At 34.7% G+C, this 20,944-nt stretch overlaps 1 protein-coding gene across 1 annotated transcript in view; it reads left to right on the top strand.

Annotated features, from left to right (window-relative positions):
• The window catches only part of MED13L (mediator complex subunit 13L), a gene marked incomplete at both ends in the record, with an annotated part of 253,459 nt that overhangs the window by 120,819 nt on the left and 111,696 nt on the right, over positions 1-20,944 (top strand). Inside the window, 2 exons of the mRNA XM_084254298.1 lie at positions 5,289-5,373; positions 13,600-13,683. Coding sequence (XP_084110424.1) covers positions 5,289-5,373; positions 13,600-13,683 — 169 coding nt within the window. The remainder of the gene's footprint in view (positions 1-5,288; positions 5,374-13,599; positions 13,684-20,944) is intronic.

Raw genomic sequence — 20,944 nt, 5'->3', positions numbered from 1 at the left:
TTGCCTTTCTAGCAAGTGGTGGGTGGTTAACCAAACACTAACCCTATGGAGAAGTGCGGTACCTGTAGTGGAAAGAGCAGGGGCGTTAAGTCAAAATTTTGGATTTCAATCCCATCTTTGCTAGTACTCCTTTTAATTAGATATGAAGAAGATTTTTAGATTGAAGCTAATTCCCATGAAATTGAAAGGCACATATAATATATACACATATAATATATGCACATATAATATCTGAAATGTCCTACCAGTCACTGCGGCTATGAAAGTAAGCCCTTCCCCTCTAGGAGTTCCATTAATGGAATAATTCATATATTCACTATTTATAATGGCAGATATAAAATAATCCTGTCAACTGAAGAGTATAGTTTTGCTTGATTTCAGATTCTTGGACTTATTAGTTATATGACTTTGGGCAAATTTCTTAGGTTTTTTTTAAGTCTTAGTTTTCTCATTTTTAAAATGGAGACGAGAATAAGTTGTCTGTATCGGAATTCTTAGTTGTAAGCTAAGAAAAGGAGGTGACACCATCAGCTGTACAGAATCGGTTCAGTGAGAAAACTAGTACCATCCTCTTGATAGTACTTGATGCTATATTATCTCTGCTACTTTATCAACTGGAACTTGATCTTGGAGCTTCTATTTCTGGTGCTGACAAGAACGATTGCTTCGCTCTTCCTTTTGTGACACTAGCTCAGAGTCAGGGTATGGTGCAGGAGCATCCAGTGGAATTTAAAATTTCTAGCCTTGTCCAGATTGCAGGAGAGGGTGAAAAAGAGAGAATCAGATGTTTTTAGCTCCTGTTAGGGGTGTTCATCTTTGACGCCCAACTGGAACTCATGAAATAGACAATCCCCAGTGACAGGAGGGAGTTAGATGCTGAATGGCTAATGTGAATGTCCCATGTCCTTTACTCTGTCTCATAGTGTTGTGGTGAAGAGTTCCCCATCCTTTTATATATAGTGCTTGATTCAAAGCTTGGCACATAGAATAAAATGAGAAAATTAGAGATTGTTTTCAGTGTAGAAAGCCAGCCGTGATTATAAGTTATTTTTTTCATTTTAGCTGGCTGTAAGACTTTCAAAGTAGTTGTCTCTCAGTGGTTTTCAAAGTATATATTAGCCTTTTGAGAGCACTCCTAATTTCTAGTGTGGTGCTTGAAGCATAGCATTAGCCAAGAATCATTGGCCAGTGAATGTTGGCCAAATATTTATTATTAGTTTCCCAAAAGGTTGAACTTACTTTGGATTTTGACACCACTCTGCATTTCTGGAAATTGTGTGCATGAAATTTACAGATAAGTATTTACTATATATATGACAGGAAGGGTTAGCAAATTAATGCGTTATCCTTAAATTCAGTGCCAAATTGGTAGTATTTTTAGAATGGTTAATCATAGTTGTTGATTTCTAGTGAAGTATTGACTGCTCTTGAATCTTATAATGAAACATGTAAGACTTACAATATTTAACAGTTGATCTGAAATCTAAACACTGTTCCCTTTTTAATTCTACTAAGTTATATTTTAAATTTTACTAGTTAACATAGTTTTTTGAAGAGCACAGTTCTTCATTTTGATGAAACTCTGTTTACCAGTTTTTCTTAAAGTATCATATTTAAGAAATCCTTCCCTAACCTAGGTTATAAAGAATTTTTCTATGTTTTTGAGGTTTTATAGTTTCAGGCTTTGCCTTTAGGTCTATGGCCCCTTTTGAATGAAAATTGTTATGTAGTGTGAGGGTAGGGTTTGTCTCTCAGTGTTCTCCTTGCTCCCTCCTACTTCCCTTCTTTCCCATAGCACCCCGCAACCCTCCCTCCTGTTCATTAGTTTCTGAAGAGACTGTTCTTTCTCCACTGAATTGCCTTGGTGTGCCTTGTGGAAAATCAATTGGCTATGCGTTTGTGGGTCTGTTTCTGGACTGTTCTGTTCTGTTGATCTGTGTATCTATTGTCTTTTTAGTAGCACTCTGTCTTGTCTGCTCTGGCTTTGTAGTAATTCTGGGAAGCCATTGTTGTAATCCTACCAACTGTGTTTCTTCTGCAGTGTTATGGCTCTTCTAGTCCCTTTGCTTTTTCATATAAGTACATAGACTCAGCTTTTCTCTTTCTGTAAAAAACCCTATAGAGAGTTTGATTGGAATTGAGCTGACTCTGTAGATTGGTTGGTTTGGAAGAATTGACATGTTAACAATGATTTTCCCACCTACCAGTATATATTTTCTGCCTTCTGATTTCTTTCAAAAGTATTATAGTTTTCATGTAGATCTTGCACATCATTTAAGATTTATATTAAAGGATTTTATATAGTTTTTGGTGCTGCTGTTACAGTACTTAAAAAAGACTCTTGATTTGTAGTTATTCATTCCAGTACATAGAAATATGATTTTGTGTCTATTGATCTAGTATTCTGTGAGCTAGCTAACCTCAGTTTTAGTTCTAATAGCTTTTATTGTTACTTTATCATAGTCACATCATCTATGAATAGACAGTTTTCTTTCTTTCATTCCAACCAGTTTGCCTGGTGTTTTTCTTGCCTTATTTTACTGACTGAGCCCATCACTAAGTGTGGAAAGAGCATGTATCCTTGCCTTGTTCCTGATCTTAAGGGTTAAATACTCAGTTTTTTAACATTCAGCTTTTTAACTGCATTGTGATGTAGTTGGCACTGCCTGTGCTTGCTCAGATTTGTTTATTCCATATTGCATGACTGGAGCATTCTAACCATTCACCATTTTACTTAATGGAATATAAGGACCATTTGAGGAAGAAATAAGAGGTGTGGTTGTTTAAGAACTTTCCATTCATATCTTCTGTGAAGGTCAAAGTATCATCAACATTACAAATGATATCATGAGGGAGCAATTACAAGTGAATGAGATGTTCTATAAAAACAGCTAACCTGGGTTCTTTAATAAGTTAGTGGTATGTTTGAAAAACAAGGAGATGAGGTGTTCTAGATTAAAGGAGACTTCATAGAGATAATTGCCTTGTAGAAACCAAAAATTTATTTTTCTTTTATTTAGTTCACCTGTTTGTTTTCTCTGTACCACATGTAAGTGAAATCATACAGTGTTTTTTCCTCTTTTGGCTTATTTCACTAAGAATCATACCTTTAGGTCCATCATGTTGCAAATGAAGGATTTCATCTTTTTTTAACTGTATGATGTTCGTGTGTGTGTGTGCGCGCGCGCGCACTACATTTTCCTCATCCAGTAGTCAGTTGAAGGGAAATTAGGTTGTTTCCAACTCTGGGCTATTGTAAATGATGCTGTTACAGACTTGGTGGTTCATTTATCTCTTCAAACTTTGTTCTTATATTTTTGTAGGTTAGTTCCCACAAGTGGGTGAAGGGGGCCATATGATATTTCTAAATTTTTTTTTTTCTTTTTGGCGAAATCTCCGTACTGGTGGGAATGCATCATTTTATATTCCTGCCAACACTGTATAAGGGCTCTCTTCTTTCCTTATCCTCTCCAACACTTGTTTCCCTGTCTTTTATAGAATAGTCATTCTCATAGGTGTGAGGTGATAGCTCTTTGTTAACTTTGATTTGCATTTCTGTCATAATACAAGATGATGCATCTTTTTCCACGTGACTGTTGACCATATGTATGTCTTCCTTATCAATATTCTTTATGAATCAAAAGGCTGCTGTGTAGAAAAACACTGACGTAGGTGACAATGTTGAAGAATGGTTCAGAGTTAAGATTCTTGAGTGGCTGATGACATTTTAGCAATTTTAAACTTTATTATTTTGCTTTTATTTTGTGGACATGCAATACTATATGAAAAACATGTCTCAGTAAGCTCTTTAAATAATTGCAAATTAGGTGTCCTAAGTAATAAGAGTCATTTTATAGTTTCAATTGCTAGCTGCTTCTCATCACTTCAACCCTCGTGATATATAAAATACTGGTGCAGTTTGAAGTGGATGGTTTCTTAGAGTCAGTGAAACATGAACAGAGAAAAGCAAATTATGGAGTATTCCTTTTATTAGCTATTTTTCTCATCCAGGAAAAGTTCTGTCTAAAACATGTGTTAAAACAGATTCTTGACACTTTCAAAGAATTGAAAAAACTTTGGATGTTTTGTCTTGAACAGAGATAATACATTGCTAGCAGGAATTATTTGCTGTGCTTTCATTTTATTTATTTATTTTGTAAATTTATTTTCATTCTCTAGTTATAAAGAACATAAAATGTTGATTTGGTTGGGAAAATTTGCTAAGTCATGATTAGCCACATAGGAAGGATAATACATATAAGAAAAAAATGCCAGTTTTATCATTTAAAAGTAAGTCTGTAGTAAAAACCTCTGAATGTAAATACACTTTTCCAAATTTTTTTCTGATTAGGAAATATGGAGATGCATTTTGAAATGTCTGTTGGTACCGTAAAAACATTCATAATGCATTGTGGATTTAACAGGTTTTAATTCCCTGTCCAGATTTTCTCTGATGAGTGCTTTTTTCAAAATAACAAGTAAAATGGAGAGAAATTTTTCTTCTGCAAATGTTTTTTTAACCATCTTTCCAATTTTTTTGCTATATTGACTTGAAATAATGAATTTAAAAGTAAGTCAACTATCATGAAAAGAATGTTAGGAATGCATGAGGCATTGCTTATTGGATTCTTGTTAGTTACTTGTGGCTCAATGTTATATTTCAAAGGCAAATACGGTATTTCCCAAAATGTCAAACATTAATGAAATTATGAGTTCAGGAAATAAATTCAGTGTTACATTAAGATTTAATTTCCTGACATCCCTCCTAGAAATCAAATCCTTACAACCATATTTTAGATATTGCCTTCAAAACATTAAAAAAAATCATATAACTTCAACATATTTAGAAATTTTTCACTTGATTTTCCCTCTTTAGAATATATACAACCTTGTTATTAATTTGTGACATTCTTGTTACCTTTAAATAGTATGCTGACAAGATTAATTTTCATGATGCTATTAGGTAGAAAGGTTAATTTGATAATTTTGGGGAGATTTTAAACTGAAACAGGATGGAAAGGGGTGGACTTATGGGAGGGATTGTACTTGTCTATATCTAAGAGATTTTAAAATCCAAGCATATTTCCTTCTGTATAACATTGGGCATTATAACATTATAACATAACATTATAACACTGGGCATATTTTTAACTTCTGTGTTAGTGTGAGATAAGTTGTTTAAATTCATTCATTAGGTTTGCTTTAGAAAAATGTTTTAAAAGTTTCTTTTATTTTCATTTGGATTCCCTGCTTACTGTTTCATTTTTTTTGTTTTGTTTTGTTTTTAGTTGTGGAAGAAGGACTCTGGGAAAATGGCCTTTCCTATGAATGCAGGACGCTGCTCTTCAAAGCGATCCACAATCTGTTAGAAAGGTAAGAGAGGGACAGCATAATGGCAGTCTGAGACACCCAAGTTTATGGGTGTATTTCTATTCTCAAGAGAGTTTCTGTAATTTTTCAAAAAGTTTTCACATGCAGTTTTATAAAAACAAAATTTTAGAAATCTCATAATCTCATGTTTCTTTTGATACAATTTTAAACTTACAGAAGTTTCAGGAATAATACAAAGAACTGTCATAAATCTTTTCACTCAGATTCACCAATAATTTTTCTTTTTCCTAATTTTCTTTATCGTTTGTGTGATTGCTTGTCCTCCTCTCATTCTCTCCCGTGTGTGTGTGTGTCTCTGTGTGTGTGTGTTTGTGTGTTTTAGATAAAAAGTTATTCCCTGAGCTATTTGAGAGCAACTTGAGATTGATGAGTTGTCCCCACCCCCCTCCCCCTTCTTTTAACTCCTAAGTATTTAGGCCTACATTTCCTAAGGACAAGGCTATCCTCTCATGTAAGCATAGTACAGTTATAAATATTAGGAAATTTACCATTGATAGAATTGAGCATTATAGTTTAGTTCAGCCATTACCAGTTGTTCCCAGACATGGCTTTATGGCCTCTGGTCCCTCCCCCCTCAAGTTCCAGTCCATGATCATGCAGTATACTAGTTTCATGTCTTCAAATCTTGAGCAGTTCTTTAGGCTTTTTCTTTCTTGATGTTAGCATTTTTGATGAATTTAGACCATATGTTTTATATAATGTTCTTTAGTTTGAGATAGTTTTGTCATGATTAGATTCAGGTTATGCCTTTTTGTAGGCATACCATGAAAGTTGTGTTGTGTCCTTCTCACTGTATCACAGCAGGAGACCATGGTGTCTGTGGCCTATTATTAATGCTATTAATGTGGATCATTTGTTTGATGTGATGCTCTGCCAGGTTTCTGTACTGTAAATTGATAAGTGCTCTATTAACTATAATCTTTGTTAACTCTCTCTCTGTGATTAGTAAGTAATCTTTGGACAGATAGGAAATTGTGTAATTGTCCTATTTGCTATCAGATTTTCACTCAGTCATTTTTCCTTTATTGGTGATTACTGCTTTAATGAGTCATAATTATTATGGTTGTAATGTTAATTTTCAAATGCTACCATTCCTTCTACTTTTATTAGTTGACATTCTATTGTATGGGCAAGCTTTATTTATGTTTGTAAGTGTGTATGTACCTACATTTATCTATATACAGATAGAAATGGAAAAGTGGATTCCTGTCTTACTCATTGGATTATAATTCAATGCTATCATTTATTTTGATACTGAAATTCTTCCAGATTTTGGGTAGGGGAAAGCTCTTTCACAATGGTTCTGACGTGCTTTTGAGCTGTGCTCGTCATTGTTGGAACACCTCCTCAACAATATGTTAACATAACTGTATGTTCCAGGATCTGGATGGTGGTGTTTTTTGTTTGTTTGTTTGTTTGTTTGCGTAGAAGAACTGGGGTATAGGCCAGAAGTACCGGGGATGGGGGTGAGAGGGTTCACCAGAGATGGAGTGGGAGCAGAACAAGGTGGATCTACTGAAATACACTGCTCTGAGAGGAGCAGCGAGTGAGATGGGAGAGGTCTGACCTGCCATCTGTAGGTAAGCTCCCTAGCCTGGGATCTAACTCAGGCGGTAGTGGTGATAGTGCTGAGACTTAACACTTAGCCCACCAGGGAGGTCCTGGTTGGTGTTTTAAGGGGTGAAATAGATGAAAAGGAATGGATAACTCAAGAATTTGTATGGGAAAAACTGTTATTCATTTCTCTTCCTAAGTCTATATATACAGTATTTTCAGGTGAGCAAATCTGTAAGGACCCTAACTTATATGAAAGACCCCTGGGCAAGTGACTTTAAACTCCACAAGCCCCTATTTCTTTATCTATAGAATTGTAAAGGGTTATTTTGTTCAACATATTATCTTTCTCATGAACTTCATGAGAGCTCAGTAAATGGCCAACTACTACTAATATTAGCTAGTAGAGGTATTGGCATTACTATTTCCAGAGCTGGACACGTTACAGGTTAGTTAGTCCATTTACCCAGCTAATTCTGGAATTCCATTTTATAATATCCTTTTGATATGGTCATCCATATGTTTCCTGATTCCTTCTGGTCATGGGAGCACAGCTTCCTAAAGGAGTACCCTATAACTCTCATGTCTTCATCTTAATTCTATTCTTTGGGGGTTGCATGTAATTCATCTATGTGTACTTAAGTGTGGCGGTCTACTTAGTATCTTGGTCCCCTGAGGTTTTGTTTTTTTTTCTTCCCTTGTTTGTGGCTCTTATATAATACTGAATCTTTTTCCTTCTACCTCCTCTCCCTGATCTCCAGATATCCTTTTCCCAGACCAGTTCTCTTCATTTTGTTGCTACTGGTCTAAGATGTAAGTGTTTCATGAAGTGTTGCTGTGGCCTCTTTCACCATCAGGTTGTGCTGCAGTAACAAAAGATGTGAAAGATTTTACTGTATTACAATATTGATGTATATTTTTTACTTTTGCTTTCTGTCCATTGTAAGTCATAGGCTGTGGCATTGCTCTCCCTTTTCTTTCTTTTAAGCAGGATGCATGCTGATGGGACACCCCTGTCAAAAATTTGCTAGATTCCTGGTAGAGAGCAAAGAACGAGGGCAAAGCATGTCATAATAGCTCATTGAAGTTCAGAAAGAGTGTGTGCCATTTCTACTCATATTTCATTGGCTGAGACATTTACCTTGAAGTCAAACAGATGAGAAAGTGTTACCCATCAGTGGGAGATACCAAAGTCACATGGTCATACTCCACATCACTGGGGCAGGGAAGGATAGTACATGCTTGGGCAAGGAATACAATCTACCATCTCTCTTAATGGAGGGCTTCCCCTTTCTGATAATCTGCTGGTGAAAGAGGCCACAGCAACACTTTATGAAACACTTACACAACTGTGGATGCATTTATCCTTGTAAAAATTCGACCGACCCATGTTGCTTTCTTTTGGAATTTTCTTCACTTGTGATTTCTTACTGTGAATTTCAGTATCAGAGAGTGTTTAGTCTTCGAAGTTTTATAGTTTTGGATCATGCACTCATAATCTCTCTTCTGAGAAAGTGTGCTTCCTTTTTCTTAATGATCGATTATCCCTTTTTGGCAAAATGCCCAGAATGGTAAAGCATCGTTAATTTGGTTTTACTTATGTGGAATCTCTGCTAATTTGACTTGACTCCCCTCACTCCCCTTTGCCCTCTCTTCCCTCCATCATCCCCTCCCTCCCTCTTTTTCTAGTGCATTAGTTCAGATTGTTCTTCATCAGTCAGTTTAGTGGGATTTAGTTAGGTATTTATGATGGACTTCTCAAAGGTTACACTCTGTATTTTAAATTTAGATTGTCTCACACTCCTCACTAATGGAAAAGTACTTTGGCTCTGAATAGGTTATAGAAAACAAAAATCTGCAGTCATTTTCTGGGAGTTTCTTCATTTAGCATTTTTAGTATTGTAGATCTAATGGCTATTACTCATATGTTGTTCTAATTGCCATAATCTTCATAATATAACATATACTTCTCACCTAACTATTTAAATGAAGTAAAACAGTGGGTTGAAAAGCTTTTTTAAAAAGCCAGGAAATGTGTGCCAGTTCATATATAGCCCAGAGTTTTTATTATTATCTCAGTGATTTGCACCACATATGGGACTTATGAAAATCTTGCTTTTGTGGCTTTGTAGAAATACTTAAAATGTCTAACATAATGCTGTCAAATTGGCTTTTGTATGGTAGTATACTTTAATTTTAATTTTCTTATGTTTTTAGAATAAAATGCATAGCTGATTTTGATGGAAAGGTATTTTTTTCTCTCTAAAATGGAAATCCTGGCTTTGCACACAATAGACAATTGTATGGGTCCTTTGGAGCTGTTGTACCCTACCCTGTCCATGCTTACTTAGGGGGACTTTAACCTGTAGGTATTTGACATTTGTAAAGCATAATGGCTCTTCAGAGTAGTCCGCCGGTGGTGCTGCTTTCCTAGTGGATTGTCAGCGTAGTCTCTCCATGGTAGTTTATAGCACAGCTGTACAATTGTCTTTGACCCAGAACTTCTTGGTTGGCCAAGAGTTTCTGTTTAGAGTGAAGATATTCATTTGGAAAAGTCCAATTAAAAAGAAAATTAGCATGGATAAAATTGGATTAATAATAATAATATTGTATTTGTAAATTCCTAGCTTTCAATGTACTATGGTATTGTGATCTCAATTTATTCATTATTTTGGTGAATGGTGGTAGGCGGTAGGGGGAACTTCTGTAGGTACAGATGGAGTGGAAGAACCAGTGCTATCACTGAGGCAGTGCTTGGGTATAATGCAGATAATGGGTAGTAAATGAGCAATCAAGAAACGCCTATTTTATTGAATTGCCTTGGTGTGCAGTTCTCTAAAGGAAGTAGAAAAATGAGCCTTTAGACCTAAGGGCCAGACAGTACACACATTGTAGACAAAATTGATGGAAAGCACGTATCTCATTGTAAAGATCTAGAGAGAAATGTGTTCACCCCAAAACTAATCAATTTATCTATGTATTTTTAATGTTTTTAGGGTAGGGAATGATTAAGACACACATTTTTAATTAAATTTTTTGCGTGTGAATGGAGAAAGGAATTAGATACTGAAAGTTTGAAACTAGAAGAGATCTGTGTTCTTTGAAATTGCATTAAGTTGGCTGTTTCAGGTGAGGTGTAGGTCCACTAAAGAGATGTAACTTTATAGATGTTTTAGAGAGGATGAGGGTGACAGGGCTTGCCTGAGCAGAGGAGATAACACCCACCGGTATATAGTAGGATCCCAACATAATGAAGATAGAAAGAATTGAAAAACAATCTCCAACTGCTGAATTATATGGGCTTATATTATTAGGAATTGGGAACACTGTTGTTTCTGGAAAGGAGGCTTCTTTGTATATGTGTGAAACATACTGGAATGATGAGGCAAAGGCTTTGATGCTGGTGTGGATGTTCTGGTGTGAACTTATATAAAATTTAGTCTATTTGAACAGCTCTGTAACTGGGTGAAAACATTAAGGGTGTGGTAGAGAAATACTATCCATGGATGTTTTTATCTATAAAAACTGTCGTAACCACATAATTTGAAGGACGCAGAAGGAGCCAGTGAGATTTCTTTTTATCCTTCCCACTGTCCCATGTGGGAGATGGCTTGCAGAGTTGGGCTGTGACTGCTGATGTGGGACATACACACAAGAAAACTTAAACAATGTAATGAGCCTGCCTCATAACTTATAAATAAGTGTATAACTTACTATATTGTGAGTAGGAAATACTCCTTGGTATATAGCATTCATTTTTCTGCTCTACTAGTATAGAGCAGAACATAAAACATATTACATGATAGGCACTTAAATATTCATTGAATATTTTCAGTCATAAGTTCTGCACAGGTCTTTCCCCGTATTTGCTCATGGTTTCTAGTGACAGTGCTAGTTTGTAGATATTAGCTTACACTGCAGACTCATCTGTGACAAGAAAGATGAATAAAGAATAGAGGGAGCAGGGATTGAGTGGGACAAGAGGGGGATTCCAGGCCAAAGCACAGTTACTGCTGATAACTGTTTGTTTTTGGTACGGAAGTTCTTAATCTAGGGTGTGCTTCGGAGAGTTGACCAACCCAAGGGAATTGTAGGCATAGTTTGCTCTGCATTGCATTCTTCAGGACAGTTTATAATGTCTTTCACTTTTTTTTTTTTTTTTTAAATAATGGACTCATTACCCAAAATGATTGAGAACCCAGGGCTTAGTTTCTCAGTATAGTCTGTTATTGAGCTACAGGCACACACATCAATCAGGTGACAGAACTGTTTTAGCAAAGACATACCCCCTCTTTTCTCATTTCCTTTTATAACTTAAAGTGCAAGATATCAGCTGGAAATACTTTCTGTATTGTCTAGTATTGGAGGATACATGAGTATTTATATAGCTCTGTGTGTGAGAGAGAGAGAGAGAGTGAGAAAGAGAGAACACTTTATTTAAAGTGGTATTTATTTAAGTGAGAGTGTGTGTCAGTGGAAAGCTATATTTAATGTTTGATGTGATTCTGCACCTATTATATGCTCTATTACTTTCATTCTAAGAATTGCAGATTTTAAGATACACCTTCAATTTAGTAGCAGCTTTTAGAAAATAAAGAAACATTTAATAGGCTTAAAATTACAAGATGCCTATGGATTTAAAAGTTGAGTAAGCATGGGCATGAGAATCAGTAAATGTCCCAGCTCTGTGATCAGATATGCCTGAGCATTATAATCCGTTTTGCAGTCGGTTGGTTATGTGACCTTCTTTCTGGGACAGTCTCACATACCTTGGCTTCTTCACATGTGAAAATTGACACTGTAACTTATCTTCTTAATTATTGCGAGAGTTAAATGACCGTATTGTGCTGTTAGTCCAATGTGGTTGTGGTAGATATGGTAGTGGTGGTATAGTATGGTAATTGGTTGTAGTAACCAATCATATTATTGGAGGAAGGAACCTTATGTCAAACACCAGAATTTTTCAAGGGGGTTAACTATTTATACGTAGTCTAGCTAAAGCTACAATTAGTGTCTTGGCTAGTAGCAAACTGTAGAGATTGATTTTTCAGTTTTACTTCTTATTTTCACCTTACTGTTATTTCATATTTCATAATTCAGATCTTAATGGAATCACATAGTCTTTAATCCTAAAAGCAAGTTGACTCATAATGTTAGGAAAACAGATGGGGTTACTTTGAAATTGATTTTCTTCATTGTGGGCAAGGAAGATTGTTACAGAAATTCATTTTCAGAATCAAACCAATTGAAACTAGTGACTTTTTGGTGTGGCAGTACTCCAGATTGACTCTGCCTGTAGGGAGGTACATTGTGGTCAGCAGAAATGATTGCCATTTACTAACCCATCTAACCTGTAATGAGTTGGATGAGGGCTTGAATTGTTTCCATCCTCCTTAATGGTGTGGAAATTACAGAGGCAAAAGCCACGTGCAGAACTGCCTGAATATTGAACAAAGAATTGCTAAGCAGCTTTTTTACTGGTAGATGATAGAACCTTGTGTAAAATTTCATCCAGCTTTCTGACAGGTCTTCTTAGAAAATATGTGTCGTTTCATTGAATAATGTTTGAGATTACTGTATTTCATCAATTTCAGAATGTGCATTTCCCCCTCATTTAAAAATTTTTCAAATCAGGGATATTCCTTACAAATGGCATTTTACAATTGACCAGATGGCAGTTATGATACAGTGATTATTTGCACACAAGTGAACTTGGTTTTAGCTGTTACACTTGGTTATACTGTTGTCACTTTAATTGAATTGTGTGCATTTTTGGTATCATATGAGTTGAGTTCAGTTGCCATTTAACATGTCTTCAGAAAGAATACCTTGTGGCTTGACTCTGAAATGCAGTGTACACACAGCAACATGGAAACAGAAAGAAGGGCAACTTAGATATGAGGAAAGTAAATATTCATTTTTGAAGAAGTGAGTGTAGTTCTTGTCTTGCAAAGCCACAACCAACTGTTTTTACCTAAGTATAATGAGACTGTGCTATGTGGTTTTTACTGAGATCCTTTCTGAAAGCTAGCTTATCATATAAGATGCAAAGAAAAGCCAGCATTAAAACTTGCAAAATAGGGGGCCTCCCTGGTGGCACAGGGGTTAAGATGCAACCTATGAAGCCAACCCCTACTACTGCAGCACCAGTTCGGTCCCTGGCCGGAGAGCAACCCATGTGGCGTAGCAGACCTCTCCTGACTCGCCTGCTGTTCCCCTCAGCAGTGTATCTCAGTACATCTGCCTGTTCCGTTCCCCACTCTGTCTCTGGTGAATCCTCTCACCCCCACACCTCTGGCCTGTACCCCCGTTCTTGTATGCATAAATGAATAAATCTTTAAAAAAAAATAACACTTGCAAAATAGGGAAAAATATCTTTGAGGTACTATTAAAAAATGCTGCCTTGTGTTCCCAACATTTCTGAAGTAATACAGAATTGTAAGATGTTTCAGGAATACTTCAAACAATTGATTTTGCTTGAATAATAAATCTATGCTCAAATTCAAAAAATTTTTTTAAGTATAATGTAAAAATTTTCAGTAATAGAAGCGTGTTTTGTTGGCTTAATTGTATCTCATCTGTGTTATTCATTCAGTGGTTTACTAATTTGTAATTGAAACTATAAAAGCTAATTTCTTGATATAATTATTGTAGGTGCCTAATGGATAAGAACTTCGTTAGGATTGGGAAATGGTTTGTCCGGCCCTATGAAAAAGATGAAAAACCTGTCAACAAAAGGTGAGTTGTTAGCTCACTCTTCGTTTTTCATTTTCTTTTGCTTGACCCGCTCTTTGGGGATGATGTGGGTTGGAAAAGCAGCTTATTTATTTTTTTATAATGTTAGTAGTTTGGGTATACTAAAATAGATTCCTGGATCACGTTTTTTTTTTTTTTTTTAATTTATTTAGGAAACTTTTATTGAATATTAAAAATTGAACTAGGAAAAAAAAGATAGTTAATATACCCGTAACTAAACCATTTATTTTCACATTATTTGGACCTGTAGTAATCTGTTTTGTTACTTTCATTATCTTTCTTTATCTTTCATCCTTAGTGTGTTAAAAATTTAAAACCAGTCAAATGAATTCAAATGTTGTGAATTTTTATAGAATTGAGACCCCCTTGAAATTGAGTCAACACATCCTTAACAGTTTTCAGACTAGCACAATAAGTTACTTCTATAGACAACCCTAAACTCTGAATCATCATTTATTATATATGCATTGCTTTAGAGGCAGTTCTTGATACTAAACAAGCATGGAAAGCTTTGAGGCAACCAGAATTAAAAAACATGACTGTCAAAATTGAATAATTACTTTACTTACCTCTGAGCACAGCATTGACAAAGTTGGAATCATAAGTTGTTGGTGATCACTACATGCCTAAAGAGCAATCTTGATTTTATTTTGCTATCTGTCAACTTGAGCCTGAGCTAAGGTTCCAGCTTCTGGCTGCAGATAAGAACTCTTGAAACTTTATGTGGTAGTCTTAAGATTAGACCTACGGGGTCATTTGCTAGAATTTCAGCTGGCCACTCCTGTCTCTGCTGGAATTTTTACTTTCTTTCATATTTTTATCAGAGATTTACTTATAGTCCTCTCTCCAACCTGCATGACTCAAGGTTTTGATGAATTTATAGTGGAATCACCTAATTAACCAAACCTGATTTATGAAAATCAGTATTTTCAAACAAAAATCAGATAATGGGGGTTGGATTTTTTTTCACTTTCAAATCATGAATATCTTGAAATATTTTTCCTTTTTTATTGTATTTAAAATTCATTAAAGCATGTAAAAATTGTATTATTTAAATATGACTTAGGCATTGTGTATATTAAAATTTGCTTGAAAAGGTTAATAATGGTTTTAGAGTTACCAGTGCCAGGGTGTATGGCTGTGTAAAATTGTGATACTGTTTACACATGCTTTCGTTGATGGAAAGGAAGTTTAAAAATTTTATTTACATTGAATTGGTCTAGAGTAATGTATATATTCTATGGATTTTTAAAATCTTAGTGTTTACTGGAAAGTTACAAAAGATTTAAATTTTCTGAGAGGTTGAAATTTTAGCTTTTTGTTCATGAGTCTAAATAGTTAAAGTGAAACTGCTTTGGCACAGTGATCTTCTTTACTATTCTTAGGGTACCCCTTCATGCTTAGTGTGGTCACTGGTCACTGATGAATTAACTAGCCGGTCCTAGAACTATAAGGCCTTGTTAAAAGAAAGAAAAGATACACAAGAAAATGGAAAGATATTCCATACTCGTGGACTGGAAGACTTAACATTGTTAAAGCAGCAGTGTTACCCAAAGCAATAAGCAGATTTATGCAATTCCTAGCAAAATTCCAATGCCATTGTTCATTTAAGTAGAATATGCTTTACTGAAGTTTGTATGAAACTGGTAACTAAAACAATCAAACAAAAAAAAAAGAATGGAGATATGCTCCCAGACTTGAAATTTTGCTACAAAGCAATAATAATCAAAAACAATATGGTATCAGAATAAAAACAGACACACAGATCAATGGAATAGAATTTAGAGCCCAGAAATAAATCCATACTAATATGAATAGTTAATTTGGGGATAATGAGGAAATGTAGAAATAAAATAGGAATGATAGAGTAGCAATTAGTATTTATTTTAGTCGTACAATATTGTGCTTGAAAATAAAATGTAGTTATCAATCTATTTTATATAGAGTTTGTGTATCTTTATTCTCTAGATTCTAAATGGCTTCCTTTCTACTTTTAGCAAACCAAATGTAATAGCCAGATATTTGATTTTGTGTAACTGGGAAGCTGTTGATTTTCTGAGCAGAATTACTAAATTATTAGTTTTAGACTTTCTACCAATGATTGAACCTACACCTTGTTTTCTTGTAATTTAGATGTGTTGACTTTGAAAAATATTTCAGAAGATTTTTTTTGTTAATGATTAAAAAATTTTTAAAACAAAGATTGAATTTAAAACCTTGGCACTTGTTATAATGAAACTTTATTAGCTATGATGACTTTTCCACTTTTTCCTCCGAGTGGAAATAGACCCTCTTGTTGATTAGGAGATTTGGGACCATATCTCTTCTCTTTATGGATTATTTGCTTGTTTAGTTTTCCTAACCGAACTTTAATGTTTGGCTGCTATTGAGTTGATAATAGTAATTACTGTCTTAAAAGGTTGTTATGAAGATTAAATGAGATAATTTACATAGCTAGGTTATAATTTAGTTGAGACGAGACAAAAATTAATCTTTAAGCTTAATTGTGGTTTTTGTGCATATCATTTAGTGACCAGTAGCAAAGAAAATTTGTTGCCCAGGATTAAAGGATTATATGTGCACGTTAATATTGTAAGGACTGCTTTTAATTGATGCCATTAGCTATAAATGAAAAGAATATACTTTTAAGAATAGTATTGTGAGCATAAAGTAAGACTAACATATGGATATTTTTGTTTATTAGATACAAATATGATTTAATGCACTGCATAGTTTATGTAGGTAAAATTATTTAATGGTGGCAACAAATATATTCATCTGTTGGATTATGGTTTCTTGAGCTGTAATTTCTCTGTATTGATATAAAAGTTAAATTATTTGCTTATGAACTTTTTTTTTTTTTTTAAACATTTGAAAAGCACAGGCTTATTAGGAAAATGAGAAAAAGAGAGTCACCTGCATAGCCGCAGGTGGACAGGAGAGTTGCCCCTTTTGAACTGTTGAAAGTACTCTTTGTGTTTCATATGAGATGATAGTTTAGAAAAATTATATATAGTGCAGATATATATTTAATATTTTATATTGTATCACATATTTTAAAGTACATGTTATGTAAAACCATATATTATATCTCATTTAATATCATGTAGTTATGTAAATTTAACTAGGCAGGTCTTCGAAGAGAAAAGTAATTTATTCATGTCATTTTTTTCTTTATAGTGAGTGACTTTTTGTTACTCACAAATTTGGGTAATATATTAAGTAGGGAAGAAAAGTAACATTGTCCTAAAGAGTTCTATCTAGTCAAATAAAACATTAAAAAAAAAAACCAGTTCTGGTTTCTAAAGTATGTTGAACTTGAAAGTGCCAGAATGTGTGTAAAAACAAATCAATGAAAAATATATTCTTTTAGAAATAATTTCAAAATTATTCCAATCTTGGAGGGTTTTTTTTTTTTTCTGTTGGAAGGATATTAATTTTTTAATTTATGTTAGGCCCACTTGATTTGCATTCTCTACACTTTAGTTTTTGAATGCCATTTTTAGCAAACCAGTTGATTGCTCCCAGTGACAGTTTAGACTTCATACTTTCTGGTATCAAGTATACAGTAGCTGAGTTAACACATGTAGCCACTTGCTGGTGTGTTTTCTGGATTGATTGGACATCTCGTCCTCATGTGCAGACCTGCCCTGCTCTCAGATGATATATTCCAAATAGCTTCACATACTCTCAAATATTCTTACTTTTTTTTTTGTTATATGCCACTAGCGTGTGTTTGTGCACCTGTGTGTGTGCACAGGACACATACATAAAGTTGGAAGTTTGTTATTTTGACTATGCTTTAGTGTTGTTTTACGTGGTTATTTTCTGTATACTAAGGCTGCAATTATTTCTTACATTTCTTTTGTATGTTCTTATGTACAAAATTCTAATACAAAAATTAGGTTTTTTATGAAAAGATGAAATATTTTGATGTAGGAGAATATTTTTTTGCTACTTTAAAACTTCTCTCTCACCTCTGCCCTCATCCTCCCCTTCTTCAGGTTTCACTTTTCTCCCCATCGTCCTCTCTTCTGTTCTCTCTTTGTTATAGCCCAGTCATCTGTTTCCTTCTAGAGATGGACAGATGAAAAGATGGAAAGGGATCTCTCACCTGGAGTATGTAGACAGATACCTGGGATGTGAAAGATAAAGGCAACCTCTTCCTACTGTCTAGGAAAATAAGGTCATAAGTGATTTTTTTCCGCTTTCCTCATTAATTTTCTATGCACATGTGGTGCCTCTTGTAACATATTTCTAAACAAGGCTTAGCTGATGGGAAATCTATAAAAAAATATTAACGGGGCACTTTGTACTTACTTAATTATGCATATAATTTTATAGCTTTGGGGGGAGATAGATCTATGAAATAGTCTTTCCTGATGGTATATCGGATAGAAGAAATATCAAAAGGTACTATATTTTATTACTTGAATATATTTGAGTATTGTGTGAGAAATGAGGAGGGATGAGGGTCGCATCCTTGAGAGCATCAATGTTTATGGAATGGGTAGAAAAAGAGGGATACATAGAGACTAAGAAAGGTTAGTGAGAAATGAGAACCAATGACTGTTATCACCCAAAGCATGGGTTTTTAAAGTTTCAAGGCTAATCAGCTGTGTCTGCTATAGAGGCCATGTAAATATATACTGAAAGGCAATGATAAAACTGATACTGTCAAAAAACAAAACCTGACACTGTCTGTGGTTTTTAAAAGTATCTTTCATGTGCCCAAGTTTGTACATTAATGCATTGATTCTGAATGTCGCATTTTAAATTTTGTGCTCATGTATCTCTTGCTTTGTTAATGTAGTTTAATTCATTGTACTTTGTTAAAGTATCTTAATGTTTAGAAAAATTATAAACATTATAATGTTTATAATGTTTATAACCCCTGGGAGGGTTATTTCTATTTATCATTTCTCTTAGCTTATCAACAGTATTTGGGAAACTTTTATGTCAAGTTAAAAATAGATATATTTAAGGGGAATGACTACTATTTTTCCTATCACTGTTTTTGCCATTTACATGTATGTATGTATGTATGTATCCTTATTTAGAAAATGAGACAGTGTAAGCTATCTGTGATGTAAGCTATCTGTGAAGGAGTTGAGGGGACATTTTCTTAATTTTAATTCAGAAAATCTTAGCTACTCTTGATTGTAAGTTAGTTTTCCAAAGTGGTTTAAAATTGGAGACTGTTATTTGTAATTTCTTCCTAAAGTCTGCCATTTATATCTACTACCTAAATTATTAATTTTGAAAGATAGGCTATTATCACAATGCATTTCTTAAATAAATCATTGGTTTTCTAATATCAAATGATTGTTTAGAAGATACTTTTCACTTCCACTTGTTTTTTAAATATATAGTCAATATTTAGTCAAAATAATTCCAGCCTTGGCATAGAAGGTAGATTCTGAAGGAAGATCTAAGATTAAAAATAATAGACTAAGGCGTATTTTACTTTTGATATGGTAGTTTTTATTTTTTTTTAAGATTTATTTTTATTTATTTATGCATATAAGAACAGGAGGTTCGGGGGCTGAGAGGATTCACCAGAGACAGAGTGGGGAGCAGAACAGGTGGATCTACTGAAACACACTGCTGAGGGGAGCAGCGGGCGAGACAGGAGAGGTCTGCTGTGCCATGTGGGTCACCTTCCTGACCAGGGATTGAACTAGTGTTGCAGTGGCGGTCCATAGCTTCATAGTGCTGCATCTTAATCCCTTGTGCCACAAGGGAGGCCCCCAGACTCCAAACTCTTAACTTATGTAGTTAGTAGCAGAAATCTCTTTACTTCTTTTAGCCACAGGTTTCTCAACCTCAGCATTATGACATAATGGACTGGATAATTGTTGTGGGGGACTGTCCTATCTATTGTAGGATACTTAACCAGCATGGCTGGCCTCACTTACACATTGCAGGTAGCGCACTCCTCCTTCACAATGTCTCCCGATACTGCAAAATGTCCCTTGGGCAGCCAAATTGCCCCTCTTTTAAATCCTATCTGGGCTGAGACTGACGCAGGTACATGATTCAGAGAATCAGCCAAAGATTTGGATAGAGTTTTTATCTCTAACTCTCTCAATCATAGGGTTTTTTTGTTTTTGTTTTTATCTTTTTCTAGCTCAAGAACTCTAGCTCTAGAACTCAATCCTCTGTCTGGTTCATCAATCCTGTAAGACTGGAGCTGGCTTTCTATCAGATTGAACCCCATCTGGGTCAAATCTTTCTTTATGCTGAAAGCTCTGTTTTTGCTTTTGTTTTTTTTAAACATTCAGTAATTACTTTCTCCCAAATGCAGACTTTAACCCCCTTCCCAAGTTCCTTCCTACATTTAGTAACTAAATATTTGCATTTTTAAAATGTAAAGGCAGGACAGATCTTTATTTTTTCTTTTTGAGTTGATATTTCCTTGTCCTGGGGACACATTTAAAACTTTGTAAAATTGTTCCTAATCAACTCATATTAATTTCCTTTAGAGAATGAGGTAGGAAGACAAATGAGTTAGGAGAGTAAGTGGAAAGAAGGAAAGTCTAGGAGATGACCAGGTGCAGTTCTTTGGTGGGTGTGACGAGGCTCAATAAAATGTTTGACTAGCATCTGTGCAGCAAGTTGCCAGCAGGAGGAAAACATTACAGATTAGTACTTTATTTTAGAATGCTTTTCCTTCCCAACAGACAATAATGTTCATTTTTTACACTTGATCTTAGCCAAAAGGCCGAGAAGTGATGGAGAATGTTCATTTTTTAAAAGGTTTAAGTATAATTTGATATAAAATTTTGAATGATTTTGTATAATTTTAATATTTTCCCTTCACAAGTTTAAATTTAAAGTTAATTTAAAATGTCTTAAAATGTTAAGAATTTATAACATTTTAGAATTTAAAATATTAAGGTCCAGTCAAAATTAGTGAACTTAGGTTTGCTTATTTTTGTAGACTGGAGAGTGTTTTGAAGATTGTTGACATTTGAGTAAAATAAAGTGGCTAAAACAAAACTTAAAACAATGCAAAAGACAGTGCTTAAGTAGGGAACGGGTTTCTCTCTGTGGGTTCTCACACAGGTGCTAACAATCACAAGACCACACAGATTCAGGAAACAACAGTGGGGTTTATTTTACTAACAGGAGACTGGGGAAACAAAGAGTTTCTAAGGCCAAAAGTGGCCAGCTGTCTCACCTCAATAGTGTCCAGGAGTCTCCAAAAAAAGGCTTCTCATGCAAGATGGTGCTGTCCCTT

Source organism: Talpa europaea, assembly GCF_964194135.1.
Source record: "Talpa europaea genome assembly, chromosome: 14".
Taxonomy (NCBI): domain Eukaryota; kingdom Metazoa; phylum Chordata; class Mammalia; order Eulipotyphla; family Talpidae; genus Talpa; species Talpa europaea.
The sequence above is the reverse complement of the archived record's forward strand: the minus strand, read 5'-3'. Positions and strand labels throughout refer to the sequence as shown.